The following is a 22848-nucleotide window of genomic DNA, read 5'->3' on the forward strand; positions in this document are numbered from 1 at the left end:
CATTGAATTATGCGTTGGGCTCTCACTCATGCACGATAGCGCATGCACACCCTCTTTTGGCACCTGAGGAAAAAAAAGGTTTGCCCTCACTGCTCTAGGCAGTAGTGGGTTGCTACCGGTGCAATAGCTGATTGCGCATCGGTAGTGGCCACCAGATTGCGTGGGAACACTCTGCTGGCGGTCCTATGGGCACCATCATCTTTTTCCCAATTTTTTTCATATATTTTTGCCTTGTGCGCATGTGTAGAAGCAAAATCTTGCAATGGGGATGAGGGTGTGAGATTTTGGCATTTTTTTGCTTGCATGCATTTGGGGAAGCAAAAAAATCGCTGAAATCTCGCACGCGTGCATGTTCCCTCGCAAGATTTCAGGGAGGTTTTGCTTCCTGAGCATGCGCAGAAGTGAAAACAAACTGGGGACATGTACACATGCAAGACAAATGAAGCTGCACGCACAGTGCACTCATAGCGGCAGTAATGGCAATCCATCCCTGCCTCTAGGCCGCCTCACCACTCATTTTGCATACCCAGAATGGCCCTGGAATTTCTCCTTATTTGAGAAGAGCAGGGGCAAAAGAGACACGTTAAGGCAGTGGTTCCCAACACGGGGCTCACGCTCCACAGGGGGGCAATTTGATTTTTAATGGGGGCAATTGGAACCTTGTTCAAACCAAGTTAAAGGCCTTTTAGGCTTGGTCCACATGAGTAGGAGTTACTTTTTGAATAATAATAATTATATGTCATGGGGGGGCATCAGGATTTTAGAGATGCTTAGGTGGGGCATGGCCAAAAAAAGGTTGGGAACCACTGCGTTAAGGCCTTGTTTAACATGTCTATTTTATGTCTTAAAATGCATGATGATCTGTTAGATTTGGAGGAACAAAATAGGTGCTTTCAGATTTGCTGAAAGCAGATATCATGACTTCTATTTTGATCCTTGACTTTCAATGGTGTTCATGTGGCAAAACAATTTGCCCATTTTGCAAAGGTCATTTAATCTCTCCAATGGCATCTATGTATTTATTTAACATTATGCTTGCTTGCATATAAATTCTCCACTTCTGATATAGAACTTTTCTTTTTACTAATAAAGTCCCAACAACAAATCTTTCTGCTAGTCAGTCTCTGACTCCAGAACTTTTGAGCTCAATATGTCCAATTGCTAAAAGTTCATGAGATCTTAGCAATCAGTGCTGGAGACCCCAGAGACCATTTTCATGGGCCAACAGTGACTATTAGATCAACCATCATCTGTTCTCCGCCATTGGCAAACCTCTGAGATGTAACTGCTGTATCAGATTATATTAGCAACCTAAATACCGAGTAACTTTTCATTTCAGTTATTTTTAATTCAGCAAATGAAAAGTCCCCTTAAAAATTATTATTGCTTTCATCATGATTATGATTTATACCTTTCTCATTTCCAGAGAAGCTCAGAGAAGCTTAAGATATAAATAAAACCAGATTGTGAGTGAAGAATTTGATATTTAGAAAAAACCTATGGAAGTAGGAAATTGCATTACAATCTTAGATAAATAAGGTAAAATATAAATGTGACTGCTATTTAGAAGAGAAGAGTCTTCTTCTTTCTAACTGGTTTGTTTCTTTCCACTTTTTTAAAAAAATATTTATTTATTTTGCTTTTGTTATTTTTCTCTTTCAGAGTTTGCATTGTTTTTATTCTTTTTATTTTTTAAAATAAAAATTACACACACATGAATACACACATACATGGGCCAAGCAAAAATCTATTGCCACATCTCGGGGCAACAGTTCTGCAGCTAAGGATGGAACTACCCTCCAGTTCCACACATTCCCACACATACCTCTTGGACAGTTCAACAATATTCCCTTTTTGGGGGTCTCAAAGATCAAAAAGGATCAGCATTTAGGCTTGACCCAATGTCCAGCACTCATTGTGTCTCTCTCCCAGTAAACGTTATTAATTGAGGGTAGCCAAAGCTGTTTCTATGTTATAGCCACATCTGAAGGCAACATTTAAAAGCAGGCACCACCATTGTAGTACACCACAAATAAAAGCACTAAGCCTTGAGTGAAATATAGCAGGTTTTCACATTCCATTTTCAAGAATGTGGGTGATAAACAAGTTTCCTCGCCATTGCTCCTTTAATAATGAAAAAAGTCATGTAAGGCTTTCGACTCCCTGATTATCAATTACTGCGGTAGCTAAATAGAACTCTACATTCAACAGCTATGAATTTCCACACTTAATATGCCATATATTGAGCTTGGTTGAATGGGACAGAATTGTTTGGGCCGACTTGTGGCCTTCCCAGGGCATTGCATACTCTTTCCAGTCAATAATACACAAGAATGCAAGTGTAAGCATGAAATGTTTTATAATGACATGAAATAACACATTATTTAGTAATCAAAGATGAAAAGAAATGTATCACTCACTTCATTTGATATAAGTTGTTGGTTCCTCGATGATCAATATCGTGGCAGAAAGCTGCAGCTACCATAGCAAAGGCTTCTAGGTCAGTGTAATATTTCTTTAATTTACCAGTCTATAAAAAGAGAAACTTTTAAAATCATTTCTTTATATTGACATGTACATTTATATCTATATCCCTATATAGTAGTACAGTATATATATATACTTACATCAGCTTTACACCTACCTCTATATTTCTACAGTATATAGCATATCATATTATATATCATATCATCATATCCATCCATCCATCCATCCATCCATCTATCCATCTATCTATCCAACTATCTATCCATGCATACCATGTATCTTTATATATCTCTGTCTCTGTCTGTCTGTCTGTCTGTCTATCTATCAATCTATCTATCTATCTATCTATCTATCTATCTATCTATCTATCTATCTATCTATCTATCTATCTATCATCTATCTATCTATGTATCCATCATAATGAAAAGGAAATGAAAGCTTAGATCCGAAGAAAGAACCAATACCATTAAAAGAGCAAACATAGTCTGTCCGACATTAAATCCATGCCGCCAGTTGTGATAAGTGATGTCACGATATCCTTTTCTGATTGTGTACATCCATCTTGTGAGTACCTGTGAAGAAGGGAGACATTCCATTCTCTTACCATGGTATGGTACTTGTGAACATTGTATAAGAAAACAGCTTTAATGGTCATAGTGAAATGATGAGGCAAATGAGAGAGATATACTTTGATCTGTAAAAGACTAATAAGATGTTCTTTTCTTTTATGTAATTGAACATCATAAATAACATTTTTGAAAAAAAGAAAAAGAGAGAGAGAGCTGTACTTTCAGATTCACAAAACTGAGTCAGCCTTTCCAGATAGTCCAGGCAAGAACATATCTGCAGGAGTCTGAACTCTGACTTTATTTTAAGCTTACACTAACAGAATCTTGCAAGTCTGAAAGTACGATCTCTCCCTCCTGACATTCATAGTCCAAAAAACCTAGGAAGAAGATCCTGTCTGTGATGTTTGCTGCACCCCATTCATTCTGCTTGCGCAACTGCCTCTTATCTGTTACCTAGTTTGCAGCTCTTCCTTTTTTCTCCTAAAGTCATGGCCACACCCCAATCCAGTAATTGAAGGAAAATGGATTTGTGTAAGTGTCCCCTGATTGTGTTGCCAGTTGGCCATCCAAACAGGAGCCAAGAGCTCAAGAGAAGTCCCAAAATTGTACACTAATTCTGTCTGGGTGAACGCTGCACCATCCGAAATTAAACATGGAAAGCCCCTCAGATCCTGGGGGCACTTTACCCCACATGCACCCTTAGACTTTCTAGGATTAGGCCAGAGTCTCCAAACAGTAGGAAGAGCCCTGATGGTGTCATTTACTGCAATAGGAAAAACATACCCAGAGCCCAGAAGGGGAGGGGGAAAAAAATCAAAATTTTTCTACCGGTTCTGCGTACCTGACCGTACCCGTAGGAGCCCATCACTGATGGTAAGGAGAGCCCACCCCTGGTCAGAACCTTAGGTATAACTCCAAACTCCTTCTGAAACCCAGTGGGGGTCATATCAGGGACCCTTTTATGTCACATCTAGAATACGTTTTCTGGTACATTCTCCCCTCAGGTAGGCTTATTGTGCTATCGTGAAATCAATATCCATGGGCAAAGGTCATATGTCATGGATTTCATCCTGAACCATCTTTATGGGGGGAAAAGGCAAAATGAACCCGACCTCTGGTGGCACTTTGAACTTCTCTACAATTTTTAACTGGAAGAACATTTGTATGCCACACTTGATTAAGTCGTGATTTGTAACGGGGAAGTCGCTGAAGCGAAATTCAAAGAGTTCAACGCTGGGTGGATCAGGCAATTCTTCTACCTGTTGAAGGAGAAAAAAACAAGATAGCGTCAGTTGGACAGTAAAAGATATTGTGAATATCTATTATTTATTTACCTCTCCCAGTATTTATTGTTAGGGGCAACGGTTCCTTGCTAGCCACTTGGAATGATCACCTATGCAGAATTCTCAGGTTTCAAGAGGCATGTCTGAAAAAACTCTAACCTATTTGATAATTAAAGCCACCCTGAGTCTACGAGGAGAAGGGAGGCCATAAATTTTAATAATAACAACAACAACAACAACAATAATAATAATGAATTATTTTTGCAAGGAAAATATTTTATGGTAGTGACATTTATTGCTACCTAGTAGTTTCTATGAGATATAACTGAAAGAAATGATCGTCTGAAATATCCAGATCATTTGCTCTAAGATGAATATATGTTTTACAACAAGTTAGCTAAATCAGTGCTCCTTCGAACAAAATCTGGCTTATCAAATAGGCCCAGTTGGGACGTAGCATTGAGATACACACCACCCCTCCATCCTGGTCTTTCGCAAAACTTTGAAGACCCATCTCTACCGGCAGGCATGGTGGCTGTCAGTATCGAGATCAAAATCGTGATTGATTAGGCAAATGTGGATGATTATGTTGGGATGAATGGGGTTTAAAAAAAATGTTTTTAAATTTTTTTTCATAGTAATTTTTCATATTAGATTTCTATACATGTGTATTGTACTGTATTTGTTATGTTGTATGCCATCCTGAGTCGTCTTAGAAGGGCAGGACAGAAATCAAATAGTTAGTTAGTTAGATAGATAGATAGATAGATAGACAGACAGACAGACAGACAGACAGACAGACAGACAGACAGACAGACAGATAGAACCTTTAGCCCTGATGGCGAACCTATGGCATGGGTGTCACAGGTGGCACACAGAACCATATCTGCTGGCACGCGACCTGTTGCCCTAGCTCAGCTCCAATGTGCATGTGTGTGCCGGCCAGCTGATTTTTGGCTTGCACAAAAGTTCTGGAAGGGCATTTTTGGCTTCCAGAGAGCCTCCGGGAGGATGGGGGAGGGCATTTTTACCTTGCCCCAGCTCTAAGGAAGCCTTTGGAACCTGGGAGAATGAAACACAAGCCCACCAGAAGTTGGGAAACAGGCCATTTCTTGTCTCCAGGGACCTCTGGGGGATAGGGGAAGCTGTTTTTGCCCTCCCCATGCATTAAATTATGGGCGTGGGCACTTGGGCAAGTATGATAGCATGCACCCACATTCTTTTGGCACCCAAGGAAAAAAAGATTCGCTATCACTGTTGTAAGGTCTGTAATTTCAGGAAAAGAAGCAATATGGGAAATTATGCTTATCCTCCGAAGAAATTCTGTATAGTTTGCAAAGGGCTCTCTAATCCCGTTTCTTATTACAATGAGCAGCCTGATGCTTTAAGAAGCCTGACACGCAGGGGATTAATGGCACTTTCCAGGTCATGCTCTCCAGCTGTCAAATGTTGCTAATTAGGAATTACAGAATAACTGTGTTGGAAGGGATTTTGAAGGTCTTCTAATCCCTATTCAAGTAGGAGATCCTATATTATTCCTGGCAAACAGCTGTCCAGTCTCTTCTTGAAACCCTCTAGTGATAGAGAACCCACAATTTCTGAAGGAGGACAGTTTTACTAATTTTTCAGAGCATAAGACACACCAAGATTTTAGAGGTAGAAAACAAAGAAAAAAGTATTCTGAACCAAATGGTGTACTAATATATTATTTAATAAAATACCAGTGTAGCAGGATACTTTAAAAATATATACAGTGCTCCCTTGACTTTCGCGGGGGATGCGTTCCAAGACCACTCGCGAAAGTCGAATTTCCGCGAAGTAGAGATGCGGAAGTAAATACACTATTTTTGGCTATGGACAGTATCACAAGCCTTCCCTTAACACTTTAAACCCCTAAATTACAATTTCCCATTCCCTTAGCAACCATTTAGATTATTACTCACCATGTTTATTTATTAAAGTTTATTTTAAAAAATATTTATTAAAGGCGGACAAAGGTTTAGCGATGACATATGATGTCATCGGGCGGGAAAAACCGTGGTATAGGGAAAAAAACAGCAAAGTATTTTTTTAATTAATATTTTTGAAAAACCATGGGGGCAATATGCTGATTTTGTAAACCACTTAGAAAGGGCTGCAAAAGCACTATGAAGCAATGTATAAGTGCTATATTGCTATTGCTAGACTAGAATATTGCTTTGAATATCATGCAATCACAAAAGAGGCAGAGGGAACCAAACACCCACATGTCATAAAGTCTATTTGTAAAAGCAGAAATAGTAACCATTTATATAATAGCAGTAGAAGAATCCCTTGGTAGCTATCACAGGTAATTGATAACATTAGGAACTGAACATGTTTCTTACTTATTGTTTATGGTACATTTGTGAATTACATATAGTTTATAGCCAAAGGGGAGGAAACATACTGTAATGTGATACTAGGCAAGAAGAAACAGGATAGAATGGAACATTATATAGCAATAGAGATAGCCCACTCATAATATGAAAGTTCTGTATAAAGATATTCTTCAACTTGCAACTATAGTGGAGCCTGGAATTTCTGTCATGTGCCATGACAATCATAAGTCAAGATACCCAAGTGACCAACCGGATATGACAACATTTTTTGGTTGTAATTGTTAAGAGAGCATGGTGAATGTTAAATGAATGAGGTAACCATTAAGCTATTGTGGTGATCATCATCCACAATGAGATGTTTTCAGCTGGAAACCAGAAATAAATATCAGTTTCTTACAGAAACATTGAAAATTGCAGTCATATGCCTACACAACACTGTAAATGATCATAAGAATGTCTCCAAAATGTGACTACATGAATGTGGGGGTGGAAGAATGGCCAGAACTTTGAATCCAGGTCTTAAATACCTTTTTTGGGGGTGGGTGTCTATCATAATTTTGAAAAATCGCTAAACAACCGGTCATAAATTGAGGGCTAACTTTATAGAGATTAGGTGGCAAAGAAACCAGGTGGACAAAAAGCAGATTAGAAGCTATGAATATACACTGCTCAAAAAAATAAAGGGATCACTCAAAGAACACAATATAACTCCAAGTAAATCAAACTTCTGTGAAATCAAACTGTCCACTTAGGAAGCAACACTGATTGACAATCAATTTCACATGTTGTCAGCACATTCAACTTTGTACAGAACAAAGTATTCCATGAGACTATTTCATTCATTCAGATCTAGGATGTGTTCTTTTATTGTTCCCCTTATTTTTTTGAGCAGTGTATATTTGAATGGTGTTTGTGTAAATATCGGCTTACCTACCTATTCTGAATTCAAGCTTTAAAAATTAAGAGTACTTAACAGGGGGCCTGGCAATGGATTGGGATTTGGGAATCACTGCAGGTTTGAACTATAGGCACATAATACCTCCCATCCCACAATACATGAGAGAGTGGTAAACTTACATGCAGTTGGAAGTTACTCTAACACAGATTAGTGAAGCCAACTATTTCTACCCTAAAAGAATTATAGCTGGCGAATACAGCTAATCTATTCCATGCTACAATGTTTTAAGGAGCAGCCTTATCCTTGTAAATCAATCCAAATCAGAATAAAGATGACCCATTCAGACTACCAGGCAATTCTATTCTGCCAGAGTTGGAATGATTCTCAATTTATTCCTCTTCAACTAAGCTGTTAAAAATTCAACTGCTGCTTTAATATTCCCACTATATCCGCTGATGGAAAACAGAATTGTATGGAGGTAAGCAAGCCAAGTTCTTATTTTGTTTTGCTGTTCCTGAAACTTATTCTGACACTACCTCCAGGCCAAGAATCAGTTCCCCTCAAAAAAATAGCAGTCATAAAATGACACCTGCTTTATTCCATTAGAGAGCCCATATTCCAAACTTTCATAGAGATTAAAGCCTTTATTGGTGGCACGGTACCATAGATATCTCTATGAAAGCATTTGTGTCCATTCCATATAGGTTTCTTACTGTGATTCATATCCTGCCTTTTAAACACGTGAAAGAAAGATTTTCTAAAAATTCAGTTCAATTCAATTTATTAGATTTGCATGCCACCCTTCTCCGAAAATTCGGAGTGGCTCACAGAATAAGTATAAAAACAAAACATACAGGACAAATCTAATATATTAAAAAAGTACAAGTAAAAACCCTATATAATACCCAGTCAGACAATCCAATCACACCATGCATCACATTTATTGGTCAGAGGGGCAAATGATCCAATGCATTAAATTTAAATTTTAGCAATCCAAACTGAAGAATCCTTGGGGACAGAAAGTCCTAATGATGTTTGTTGGCTCATTGTTTATCAAGGCAGAACTAGGATTAGTACAGTTGGTACAAATGGCATCTTGGTGTTCTATGTGGTTACCCATTTATTTGTTTGTTTGTTTATGTTGTATCCTTGTAAATAGTTGGTTCCGTGTGGAAACGCTGTCTGAGCGGGAAACAGGAAGTCGCGTCTGATTGGCTCAGACGCGGGCTGCTCTCTTTTCGCGGGAGCCGCAAATGTATAAAAAGAGCGGTTTCTCCCCAGGTTGAGCAGACGGTATTCCGCTGATTGTCACTTACCTTTAAGAGCTGAAATAAAGGAACCGTCTTTACCTAGCCTTGTCTCTGGACTTTTCACTGGCGACGACGGACGGAAGAACCACGCGTGCAAGATGAACAACCTTCAAATCGGCCGGGCTCCTGAGTTCTTCGATCCGGAGAAATCTTCCTGGGACGCCTACATAGCCAAGTTCGAGATCTTCCTCGAAGCTGCGGGAATAAGGGACGCCGACGCCGAACGAAAGCGGGCAATCTTCCTGAACTACTGCGGCCCAGAAATATTCGATCTCGCCCAGACTCTCACTGATCCGCTCCCAGCCAAATCCGTCGCTTGGGACGTCCTGCAAACCAAGCTCGCGAGCCATTTCAAGCCTACGAAACCAGCCGTCGTTTTCCGGCACCAGTTTTCAAGAATGGCCCAGCTCGAATCCGAATCCATTAATCAGTTCGCGACGCGTCTTCGAACGGTGCTTTCAAAATGCAAGTTTGATAGCCCGGAAGCTCGCCTCACTGATGCCTTAATTTTCGGCATGAGAAATGCCATGGTGCGGAACAAACTCCTCACCAAAGACGAGCCGTCTCTCCAGGCAGTAATCAAGCTGGCACAAACTGCAGAGGTCGCCGACGCTGCTGCCAAAGAGCTGAAGGAGCACGACAAGCGAGAAGTCATCGCCAAGATCGACTCCACGTTTTCCCGTGCTGAGGCCCTAGACGACCTCAGCCCACCAGCCCTCAACGAGGACAGCTGTTTCCTGCTGCAACAGGACCAACCGAGACAACCTAGATACCCTGACCCCGTCGCCCCCTGCGCCGGCTGCCAAGGAAACCATCCGCGCCAACGCTGCCCCTTCCGGGACGCCATTTGCCGCCGCTGCAACCGACGCGGCCATATCGCCGAAGCCTGCAGAGCACCTTTGCCTGAGGAATCTTTCTCCACTCCTCGTCCTCCTCGTTTCCAGAATCAAACACCTCAACCGCGCGAAAACCGGTTTCCCCGGTTTTCTGGCCGCAAGAACTACTCAACCGCTAACTGCGACTACTCAAGAGGTAACAATCAATTTTACGTGAATAGCACGGCAACAAAAAATGGGGGCAAGATTATAATCTCACTGCTCCTAAACAACAAGCCATGCTCTATGGAACTTGATACGGGGTCTAAATACACCATTATGCCATGGGAAAAGCTTATAATGTACATGCCTAGCCTCTCAAAGTCTGACTTTTTACAAACCTCATTGGTAATTAGAGATTTTCAAGGGGGAATAATACCTGTTCTAGGCCAAGTGAATGTACCTATTATGTTTAAGACTGTTAAATGTACCCTTCCTATGATTGTTGTTACAGGGGCTAGACACTCTCTCCTGGGTTTGGCTTGGATGGAACCATTGGGAATTGAAATTTCTGGTATCTGTACTGTTAACTCTGATAGCATGCCTAACTTCTTACAGGAATTCCCAGAAGTGTTTAGCCCCACCTTGGGATCGTATAAAGGGCCCCCTATCTCCTTTTCTATTGACCCCAAGGTCCCTCCTGTCCGGCTCAAACCTCGCAGGGTACCCCTCCCGCTCCTTCCCAAGCTTGACCTACAGCTAGATAAGCTCATAAGCCAGGGCATTTTAGTTCCTGTAGAGCAGGGGCCATGGGAAACACCCATAGTTACGCCTCTTAAACCGGATGGCTCTTTGAGGGTTTGCGCTGACTATAAGTCTACGCTCAACAAAGCCCTCCAACATCACCCTTACCCCATTCCAGTGGTACAACAGCTCCTTCACTCCCTGGGGGAAGGCAAAGTGTTCGCAAAAATCGATTTAGCCCAAGCTTACCAGCAGCTCCCTGTCGATGAACCAACAGCACTTGCACAGACAATTGTCACCCACAGGGGTGCATTTAAATGTACCAGATTACAATTTGGGGTAAGCATAGCTCCCGGGATTTTTCAAAGCATAATGGAACGTTTATTGTCAGGAATTAAAGGGACCATTCCCTATTTTGATGACATTTTAATTTCAGGAGAAAACCAATCTCAACTCAACGAAAGAATAAGAGAAGTATTACATAGACTACAAGATAAAGGGTTAAGGATCAAACCTGACAAATGTGTGTGGGGAACCAACAGTGTAGAATTCTTAGGATATAGAATAGATGGGGAAGGCATACACCCCACTACTGAAAAGTTAAAAGCCATCAGGGAAGCCCCAGAGCCACAGAATAGAACAGAATTGCAGGCATTCTTAGGCCTTCTAAACTTTTACTCTGTCTTTTTAAAACAGAAGGCAACAGCAGCAGAGCCTCTACACCGGCTACTTCTGAAAGGAACCCTTTGGACATGGGGGAGAACTGAACACAAAGCCTTTTTACAAATAAAACAGTTGTTAACTTCCGCAAGTGTAGTAGTCCAGTATTGCACGTTACTACCCGTCAGGCTTACGTGTGATGCGTCCCCATATGGCGTAGGAGGGGTCTTGGCACATGTGTTGCCAAATAATACAGAGGCCCCAATTGCTTTCTTTTCAAGGACAATGACCAATACGGAGAGAAATTACAGCCAACTAGATAAGGAGGCTCTAGCGTTAGTGGCTGGGGTGAAGAAGTTTCATAATTATCTTTTTGGCAGGAGTTTTGAATTGGGTACCAACCACAAGCCTTTACTAGGCCTCTTATCCCCCAACAAACCAACTCCCCCATTTATGTCTCCAAGATTAATCAGGTGGGCCTTGTTCCTCTCAGGATACCAGTACGAGCTCATTCACAAAGGGGGTAAAACCATCAATCATGCAGATGGTCTCAGTAGGTGCCCAATGGCAGAGTTAGTAGAGGACCCTGCCCCATCTGCTGACGTTTTAATGATAGAGCTCGAAGATAACCCACTAACTACTGCAAGGGAGGTGGCTGCGCACACGCAGCAAGACCCAATTCTAAAAAAGGTGGTAAACTGTGTACTTAAGGGGTGGCAGAATGACTCTGTAGAATCTGATTTATGTGATTTTAAAACCAAAAGACTGGAATTGTCATATGTTAAAGGTTGCCTGTTGTGGGGTGATAGAGTAATCATTCCTGAAAGTCTAAAGACCAAAGTACTCACAATGTTACATGTGGGCCATCCTGGGATTGTCAGGATGAAGGGCCTAGCTAGGGGGCACTTATGGTGGCCAGGTCTGGATACTGATATTGAAAAGTGGGTAGCCAAGTGTGATCCATGCCAAGAGTCGCGGCCTAACCCCCCCAAAACAACTCCAGCAGAATGGGAACAACCTGCAGGGCCTTGGTCCAGGGTCCATATTGACTTTGCAGGGCCAGTGGGGTCACAATATTTCTTAATAGTGGTAGATGCATTTTCCAAGTGGGTGGAAATCATTGCAATGAATAATATAACTACGAGTGCCACCATTAAGGTTCTGCGCCATTTGTTTGCCACCCATGGCTGTCCTGACATCTTAGTGTCAGACAATGGCCCCCAATTGACAGCCAGGCAATTTGAATTATTTTTAGATAACTTGGGGGTCAGACATGCCCTCATCTCGCCTTACTCGCCCTGGGCTAATGGTTTGGTAGAACGATACGTTCGGGTTGCAAAAGAGGCATTGCGCAGGTCAGGCCCTGGAGATGTACAACAGCATCTGGACCAATTCTTGTTAACACAACATATTACACCAAATTCCCACACACATGTAAGCCCTGCTGAAATACTAATGGGAAGGAAACTGAGATCCCCACTGGATAGGTTACACCCAAGGTTTTGTACTCATAACCCTATGTATGTGAACCCTGAAAGACAAATGTATTTGGGTCAAAGTGTTTTTGCAAAGAATTTTGATGGGGGTTTGAATTGGATGAAGGGAACAATTGTACAACAAACTGCTCCTAAAACATATATTGTAAAATTGGATGATGGTCGAATGTGGAAGCGGCACATTGACCATGTACAAAAGCGCATTGAAACCTCCCCTGAGCAAACCGCTAAAACAGACTCTCCCACTCTAATAGACTGTAACGCGCAACCCGCTTTAATGGACATTCAAATGGACTTATCGAGTCAGGAAGGATCCTCCAGCGACGCCGAGCCATCTTCATCCTCAGAGGTCGGTGTTGTGCCTGCCCGATCGACTCAGCGGGCCGGAGCCCAAACCAGGCCCCAGCCGCACTGGGGAAGTGCAGGCGAACCGACCTTCACCGTTGGAAGCGAGGACTCAAATGAACTGCGCAGGTCGGAGCGAGCCTCGCGAAGACCAAGCAGATTGGAGGATTTCGTCACGTGGCTTTCTTGAGTGATGTATTCTTACTAAGGAGGGAGGGGTGTTGTATCCTTGTAAATAGTTGGTTCCGTGTGGAAACGCTGTCTGAGCGGGAAACAGGAAGTCGCGTCTGATTGGCTCAGACGCGGGCTGCTCTCTTTTGGCGGGAGCCGCAAATGTATAAAAAGAGCGGTTTCTCCCCAGGTTGAGCAGACAGTATTCCGCTGATTGTCACTTACCTTTAAGAGCTGAAATAAAGGAACCGTCTTTACCTAGCCTTGTCTCTGGACTTTTCAGTTTACATATTTATTTATAATTTGTAATCAATCTCAAATATTTCTTGCAGAGCAAAGGGTAAAATAGGATTCAGGAAAGCAAGTGGTCATCCTATCATTTTTAAAGTTATTATTATAAATCAATGGTTAAAAGTGCACCATCCTATTTGAGATGTGAGAATACAGAAATGCAGCTAGTTTTTTGGTAGTTCTAGTTAAGACAGGTAGAAGAAATTAAACTTGATTAATCTACTCAACTATCTAAAATGTAGGAGTTCTGACTATATTTTCCTATAATCTGTTATATGCCGGTATATCTGTTACATCCTAATTCATAGTCATTGGCGTGTAAAATTCTCTTTCAGACAAATAGGTATTCCTCAAGTAAAACCAACAGGCACAAGTTAACAAATAAAGTTTAAAGACCACTAGCTGGTAAATAAACAAATCACCAAGAATATTTCTACAGTATGGGACTATGATTGTATAGGCTTAAAGTTTATAGGCTTAAAGTCGACATTTAAGAAAACATTTAGTTACTTACCAGAATTTTAATAAGCTCTTTGTCATCACAGTCTTCAACATTTTCTTTATTCAATTTTTCTTCGTATTTCTTAAAGTAAGGAGCAAATGAAATAAACAATTAAGTTTGGTTCGTCCAACAATAAGGTTCACACTTCCACCCAGGCTGTGCAAGGAACACTCACCAATATACTTTTAACTTCTGAATTTGTCGCTTTTGTCTGATACATGAGCATTTCCTGAGCAATATCTTTTCGATTTTCCATCTTATTCAGTTTCTCATATGTGTCGGGATTTAAAACAGACCACCCAAGGAATTGTGTAAGCATCTGAATTGACAAAGAGGTAGAACTGTTTAGGGTTTTCAGTGCCCAATGTATTTCAGATTTTGGAAAGGCACATATCCAATAATACTTTTATGCTTTTCTTTAGGATTTCTTAAAAACATATCCAATGATGTTGAAAGATATAGTTGATAATTTTTAGCAACATCCCCATATGAAGAAGAAATAAAAGACTCTTAATCAAATCCATAGCCCCAATTTAGGCTTCATATTGTATGTTACACATCAAGAAACCTTTACACCTCATATCCTTCAGGTTTTATCATATGTAAGTTTTCACATGTACAATGAACATCTCTCTGCATGTATGTGTGCTGGAGAGGAAGTCAACATCTCTGTACAAGAATCCTTGTCTGATTATGGCATGTTATGTATACCTTATGGCTTCTATTCAGTTTCGTAGACATGCTATGTAAGTAACACCATTAGGAGAATGGATCCCCTTCTCATCTGTTTTAGGACTTGAAAAGTAGGGATCCTAATGGAGCAGGCTAAGAGGAAGAAACTACAGAAAGATTGGGAGAAAAGGGACAAGCTGTACCATTTTGGGTGGTTGAATGATGGCCTGCAACAATTATGCAATAAAGATTTATGTGATTACATTAAAACCACATTTCAAATATTTGTTGGGATCGCATACACAGTGAGTGGAGCCACAGAGAAAGTGCCAGACTTTATAGTTATCTACCTATCTTCAGGAAGATGTATAAATAAGTAGAGGATGGGAAAAATATGTAGGAAGTGCCATGCCTCAAAGCCATTTAGATATTAACATAAACGTTAATAATGTCTGGGAGAGAAGGTGGCCAAACCCCCCCCAAACGGCAGTTGTAATTATCAATGCCTGAACCCTTTTTGTGTATCTCTAATGTTTACACAAAGAAAAGGGGTGGCCCTTGATTGCCAGTTGCTACTGTCATCTTGACAGTTCAACCAATGCAACTCAAAGGAAACAAGTAAAACTTTCTACTACTATATGGCTTCCAACAAGCTAGTCCATTCCATGGGTAGAATGAAGGGTTCTTGACCATATAGTGGACTTCCAATGATTCTCTTAATGATGGATGGTGTCAGCGACCACTTCACACTTGTGTTTCACAACCATTCAGTATCAGCCTCCATGAAGTTTAAGGGGGCTGGATGGGAGTGGGGAAACAAAACTTCACATGGCTGGGAATGGAAACCAGCTGCATATCAAAGTTATGCCCAATGATATGACAGTTCTAAAAACATCTTGTTTGGACTTGATTGGACGTGGTGGCCCAGTGGTAGGAGGCAAGTGCGGGCAGAAAAAGTTAGACTTGGGGATTTTTGTGCATGATTTTCAGTTCTGCCTATAATTCACTTTGTTGAGTATGTATAGAAGCAATGTAAATAGTTGAATTTTGTTAAATGCCTCTGATTGGCTAAGACGCTTTCTAGTAAACTATCTTTCTCAATAAATGGAGTTAAGGATTATCCTTAATGACAGGTTCAATCTGAGGCAGGTTTGACAGATAAATGGTACCCTAACTTTCATGCTACCTTTACTTTTACCACTATAACAGCTACTGTATTCTGTCATTATTATTATCATTGTTTACAACAGTGAATTGTACCTGAGGACACACTCAAGATATTTAACTCCTTGATTGCAAGGTGAGTCACTGATTCTAAATTCTATTTAAAGGACTGCAGCAGAAACAATCAGATAAAAACATTAGCAAGTATACATACTTATTAGTTTCTATGAGAATTTTCTTTCCCTAGTGCCAGGCTGTAAGCTGATAAAACCTGCCAACTTTGAACTTACTTCAGTTATCTGTTCATCATATTCATCAAAGGGTCTGCCATCTTTCCTGTTGTAAAAGGTAGCTACGCCTACAATCTCTTCTTTTTTGTTTACAATAGGTAAAGATAAGACATTTTTGACAGTCCAGCCTGAGTCATCCAAAGGTTCTTTCTAAACAAAAGGAAAAGGCTTGAAAAGTAATTTATGGAGACCAGCATAGTGTGCAATGCACAGTGCATGTACTGTACATAGGATTGAGGAGGAGGAGGGTCAAACTATATAAAATAAAAATTAATGTTTTTCTCTATTTGCTTGCTTAGTAAAATGATGCAGTTAAAAATTGCTATTACCTGAAAGGTGAAATATTCATCTGCTGCTGGATTCATCATATTACAAATCTAGGGAGAAAATATATAATATTAGTTCCTAATTCCTACCTATAAATGACATTCATTTCTCTTTTTCCATCTTACCATTCTTAACAGGTATTTATTAATTAGTTTGTGATATGATAAAAGTTAGAAGAAGTTATGAGAACTGAATGGAATGCTAAAAGGAAACTAATGAGCACAATTTCCCTATAAAATTCAGTAACTGAGACTCTGCTTTCCAAATTGAGGGAAAAAAATATTTGGAATTGCCATTTTCAGGTTTGCCTAAAAGTGGATAATGAAAAAGATGGTCCTCAACCTACGACCATACTTGAGCCCAAAATTTCTGTTGCTAAGTGAGACATTTGTTAAGTGAGTTTTGCCCCAGTTTATGACTTTTCTTGCCACCTTTGTTAAGTGAATCACTGCCATTGTTAAATTATGGCCATAAGTCACTTTTTTCATTGCCGTTGTAACTTCAAACAGTCACTAAGGGAACTGTTGTAAGTCAAGGACTACCTGGGCTTGAAAAAGAATAGCGTACAATAATGGTCAAGCCTACTTTTTTTGCCTAAATATGCTTTCAGTGCCTTGGTGTCCTTCAGGGATTTTGAACTAAAACGTTACTGCCAATATGGTCTGTCTAAAAAGCAATATAGATAGCTCTCAATTTACAAGTAGTTGCTTAGCAACCATTCAAAGTTCAATGGACGCCCCAAAATAAACTTAAAACATGGTTTCACAGTTCCACACTCCATGCCTTGATGTGGCTTTCCCCCTGAGGGATCCTTTCTAACGGCCACTCTCCCACAGTCATATGATCGCACTTCGGGTGATGGGCAACTGGCCTACATTTACAGTATCCCACAGACATGAGACCATGATTTAGGATTGGGTTTTTTTTTGCTGGAAAGTGGTCTTTATTTTTGGTTTCTGGTCAAAGAATAGCCGCCACAGACACTACTAACCAGAGCATACAAAACTTTTGCCAGACCAGTCCTTGAATACAGCTCATCTGTTTGCAACCCACACCACATTTCGGACATAAACACACTAGAAAATGTCCAGAGATACTTTAGCAGAAGAGCCCTTCACTCCTCCACTGGCAACAGAATACCCTACGCAACTAGATTTACAATGCTAGGTTTAGAAAGCTTAGAACTGCGTTGCCCTAAACACAACCTAAGCATAGCCCATAAATCATCTGCTACAACATCCTTCCTGTCAACGACTACTTCAGCTTCAACCACAACAACACACAAGCACAAAACAGATACAAACTTAAAGTAAACTGCTCTAAACTTGACTGCAGGAAATACGACTTTAGTAACCGAGTAGTTGATGCATGGAACTCACTACCAGACTCTGTAGTACCATCGCCTAACCCCCAAAGCTTTACTCTTAGACTATCCACTGTTGACCTCTCCTGATTCCTAAGAGGGCAGTAAGGGGCGTGCATAAGTGCACCAGAGTGCCTTCCGTCCCCTGTCCTAATGTTTCTCTTTTACTAGTATCATGTATATATATATTATTATATCTTTGTACACCACCAATACGTACTTGACAAAACAAACAAATAAAATAATAAATAAATAAGATTTTCTTAATGACTCCAGTATTTGCTTACTTACAACTAACTAAAGGTTATACAATTGGGCACAATCACTTTGTGAGCCACGCAATGAACAGGGGTGGGCTGCTGCCTGGACCGGGGGGAGGGGGTCGCAGTGGGGTAGCAAAAATGGAGCTCCACCCCAGAGCACCCAATTTGCACTGAAAGATGTTGAAAGAAAATGAAGTGTCTTGCATAAGCCACGCCCCCAGTGTGGTAGTAAAAAGTTTGGTAGCCCTTCACTGCTTACCATTATAATTCCAGGTTCAATTTTGATTGTAAGTAGAGGACTACCTGTATCTGATGAAGATGATTGCCAACTACTCACAAAATACATTAACTGGAAAAGATAAACGTTTTGCCATCCACTTCCCATAGTGTGATCTCAATATAAACCATCTTCTAAAATCTAAGCGGCAAAATCAATATAGATGAAGAATGAAGCCATACAATGAAATTTGGGGGAAAGTTAGATTTATTGTAAGAGTGTACAACTACAACCTTCCCTGGACTTGGTCTGCACCTCCTCAAGGGAGATAAACTTCATTGTTTGGGAAACCATGATCCAGAAGTTAGAGCAGGAAGACTGCAGTAAGATAGTAGGACTTTGCTAGCTAACAGCAGTGTTCCCTCTAATTTTTTGGGGGGGTGGGCGGAAAAGTATAGTGTCTGAGCGGCAGTCCCTTCGGGGCTGGGCAGCACAGAAATAATAAATAAACAAATAAATAAATAAGTAAATAAATAAATAAACAAACAAACAAATAAGTGAAAAACCCACCCTGTTTTGCCTCAGAGAATTTCAAAATAAAATACTGTACTGTGTGTCTATAATGGTGAGCTCATAATAGGGCAACTCTATCAATATCAAAATGCCACTTAAATAGTTGAGCTAGTTTCAAACTAGATTTTGATTTTCTTTCTCTCTTCCTTACTCCCATTCTTTTTCTTTCTCTTTTCCTTCCTCTCTTTTTTCTATCTGTTTCTCTCTCTTCCTCTCTTCCTCTCTCTCTCCTTCCCTCTCACTCTTTCCCTCTCGGCTTCTGGGCAGGTTTGGAAAACTCTGAGTTGATGATGATTTTTAAGTGAGTGATTGCTCACTGCTCAGCTTAGAGGGAACTATGAGCTCTAGGCATAATCCACAATTTTTCATGAATAGAGCTGAGAGAGGCCCTGCTCTAGAATTCTGAGCTCCTGTCATCCAGTATGGAGAACATTAAGCTAAATAGACAAATGGTATATTTTTGTGTCACAGAAGACAGTTAATTTGATCACAATCAAACAGTACACATGAAGTAAAAGAGAATCACAAGTAATTGTATCACAATGTTGTTTCTCTCCATATACAAGATTCTGAAATTAAAATGATTACCATATTTTTTGCAGCATAAGACGCACCTTAGTTTTGGGGGAGAAAAATAGGAAAAAAATAATCTGCCTACCAGGTATTCATCTGGCTAGTCTTTAGTCTGGTCAGCTTCAGCACATTAGTTTGCTGGTTTGGAGCCCACATGCTTGCTTTTTATCCCCTGGTTGGGGATAAAAAACAGTTTCTAAAACACTTCATTTCTTTCTCTCTCTTCAGAGAGAGACAATGAGAAAATCAGGCAAAGGGAGGATTGCTTTGCTAGCAAAGCACAGAAGTTCACATCACTTGTTAGCACTTCATTACATCTGATAAAAGGCAGGAGATTGCTTGCTAGGAAAGCACAGAAGATTGCTTCACTGTTAGGGCTGAAAAAAGGCTCAGCTGATTATCAGGGGAAGCAGCACTGAAAAAAGAAGGCAAAGAAAAGCTAGCAAAGTACGAAGGATCATGTTAACACCTCATTAGGGCTTTAAAAAAACCTTAGTAAAAATTACATTTGGAGTATAAGACTCACCCAAATTTTAAGCCTCTTTTATGGAGGGGTGGCGGGGGCAGGAAAAGGTGCATCTTTTGGTCCGAAAAATACAATAATTCAAATGTGAACATGTAGATTTACACACAAAAAATACATAGCCCCAGAAGGAATAGTAAGGAAGCAACATTTGGAACTTACAAATCCATTTACAGCAACGTAAGTTGGTAAGCCACTGACAAGACACCAATGATCTGCAGGAGGTGACCTTAAGACAGAGAATGAGATGAAAAACCATCATTTCATATTATACCATGAAATTCTACAGCTATTTACTATTTGAGCATTTAATAAGAAGCACTTACGGAATTACTTGGATTTGTTCTTCTCCATGTAGAATATAATCAATAAGCTTATAGAAGTTAACTTCCTAAACACAAGGGGGAAAAGCAATATGAGAATCTTAAATGTATCAACATTGTACCAATTGTAGTGTAGACAGATGTAATATAGTCTACTCACCCGACCATCAGGGGTCTTTGGTCCTTTGTAAGGCTCTGCTTCTCCCAATTTAATTGGCCATTCATCATAAAATTCCTAGAAATGAATATATGAAAAAGATAATAAGTTGGAGAACATTATGTTGAAAAAGACTGAACTAGATGAAATATTGTTAAGTGTAGATGAAAATTTGAATAAAAAACAATATAGCTATTTGTTGCGTGTGGAGTTAGAATTTGAACAAGTAAAAGATACTATGGTTAAATGGGCACAATATTTTTGGCACTCAATAGAACTAGAAAAATGGAAACAACTTTGGGAAAGGAATTATAAATTGACTATGTCAACAGCTTATAAAGAGAACTAATATAATATGTGCCATCTGTTTTACAGATGGCACATGTCACCAGAAAGAACTGCTAAAATGTTCAAGGACAAGAGCATAAAATGTTGGAAAGGTCAACAAATACCAGGATCTTTTTACCATATGTGGTGGACATGTGCAGAGCCAAAAATATTTTGGGCTAGAGTACAGACATGGATTGAAAAAATGTTAAAACAAAATAAATAAATAAAATAAAATTCCTAGAAATAATGACATATTATTGAAGGGGTTCCTGAATAAAAGAAGCTTCTAAAAACCTGATGTCCTCCATATATAATATTTTGGACTTCAATTCTCATCCTCGGCCATTGGGTAAGAGAAAATCTGTTTCCAATAGGTTATCTAATTTCTAGAAAACTCAATCAGGTATATTGTAAGCTCAGTACACAGCAGCATCCACAGGGAAGGACAAGACAGATGCGATGGGTAGCAAGAGCAGAGGTGGGCTGCTAAGGTGGAACTATGCCACGGCACCTGGGCAGGTAGTGAAATCACCCAGGTGCAGTAGCATAATTGCGCTGGACTCCGCTAGCCCTCAGAGCCACGGAGGCGAGCACACATCACCATTCCACCTTAGCAGCCCACCTCTGGGCAAGAGTAACCCTGGGAGACAGGGAAAAGAGCTTCAGCCAGGACATTGGTTGGATGAGAGAAATTACAACCTGTAGTAGGAATGAAGGTGCAGAAATAATCTAAAAAGAGACCCTCCCTATTTAGCCAGAAATAAAGACAGGAAAGAGGGGAAATGCTTCCAGATATGCAAGTTTATGTGACTGCAGGGGTGAAATCCAGCACGTTCTGACAGTTTCTGGAGAATCGGTGGCAGAAATTTGGAGTAGTTTGAAGAACCGACAAATACCACTTCTGGCTGTCCCCAGAGTGCAGTGGTGGGAATGGAGATTTTGCAATATCCTTCTGCCAGGAGTGGGGAGGGAATAGGGATTTTGCGGTATCCTTTCCCTGCTATACCCACCAAGCCACGCCCACCAATCCACACCATGCACACCAAGCCACGCCCACAGAACCAGAAAAATGGATTTCACCACTGTATGATTGTAACCTTACAATAAAAATAGTGCCAGTACTCATGGATTTGGTTTCTTGGCTGGAAACCAGTCGAATGACTGAGAATAACCTCTGTGGCTATTATGAAACGGAAACCCTGTCTCCTGTGTGCTGTCTACCCTATTCATGTAAAAATAGAGCAGGACTTCCTTCACTCTGTAGTCTATTTTTGAGCCCCTTATTAGAACATTTGGACCAGGTAGGACAACACTTAACATGGTTAAAACAGCGGGATCCTCTTTGCTCTCTGAGTTTGGTGGTTTTCTTGCAGATGTTCCGTTACCAGAGTAGTAACATTAGCACTACCGATATCATCATGCACTGATTATGTTGACTCATCTGGTAATGAAATGTCTGTAAGAAAACCACCTAGCTCAGAGATTTTCTGATTTTTCTTTAAGAAATTTTGCTTCTCATCCAATTCAGAACTAAAGAAGCTTTTTGCATGAGAAGCGTTCTGGACTGGTTCGCCCACTCTGTCAGTGCCCCAAATAGCCAAAGTCTCTAACTCCAAATGACGGCTTCTAAGATCACTGGAGCTGAATCTGTACAGCTGGAAGAAATGCTATATCCCTCTATAGTATTATTTTGTACGGTGTCTTTTGAGAAAACTGAACAGAAGTAGCTATTGAAATGGTCAGTGATCTCCTTATTCCCATTAATGCATGTAATTTATCTATCAGCTCTTTATGTGGAACCATATCAAAGGCTTTGCTGAAATCCAGGTAGGCAATATCCACGGCACCACCTTCATCCAACACCTTTGTGACATAGTCAAAGAAATCAATGAGATTAGTCTGACATGATTTGCCTTCAGTAAAGCCATGCTGATTTGGGTCCAATAAGTTATTGTTTTTTAGGTGCTGATTTATCCTCTTTTTGAGTAGAGTCTCCATCATTTTAACTACAACTGATGTCAAGCTAACTGGCCTGTAGTTACCAGCTTCTTCTCTACTGCCCTTCTTGTGAATAGGCACAACACTGGCCATTCTCCAATCCTCAGGAACTTCTCCTGTTAACAAGGATTGGTTAAACAAATC

General features: G+C 40.4%; 1 protein-coding gene across 1 annotated transcript in view; it reads right to left on the bottom strand.

Annotated features, from left to right (window-relative positions):
* The window catches only part of PDE6C (phosphodiesterase 6C), a 40970-nt gene that overhangs the window by 12059 nt on the left and 6063 nt on the right, over positions 1–22848 (bottom strand). The window contains exons 4-13 of the mRNA XM_070753976.1: positions 20380–20454; positions 20223–20287; positions 20059–20125; positions 16387–16434; positions 16058–16207; positions 14107–14250; positions 13944–14012; positions 4169–4315; positions 2952–3059; positions 2421–2530 (exon numbers count right to left, since the gene is read on the bottom strand). Of these exons, the coding sequence (XP_070610077.1) occupies positions 2421–2530; positions 2952–3059; positions 4169–4315; positions 13944–14012; positions 14107–14250; positions 16058–16207; positions 16387–16434; positions 20059–20125; positions 20223–20287; positions 20380–20454 (983 nt within the window). The remainder of the gene's footprint in view (positions 1–2420; positions 2531–2951; positions 3060–4168; positions 4316–13943; positions 14013–14106; positions 14251–16057; positions 16208–16386; positions 16435–20058; positions 20126–20222; positions 20288–20379; positions 20455–22848) is intronic.

The sequence above is a fragment of the Erythrolamprus reginae genome, chromosome 5, assembly GCF_031021105.1.
Source record: "Erythrolamprus reginae isolate rEryReg1 chromosome 5, rEryReg1.hap1, whole genome shotgun sequence".
NCBI lineage: Eukaryota > Metazoa > Chordata > Lepidosauria > Squamata > Dipsadidae > Erythrolamprus > Erythrolamprus reginae.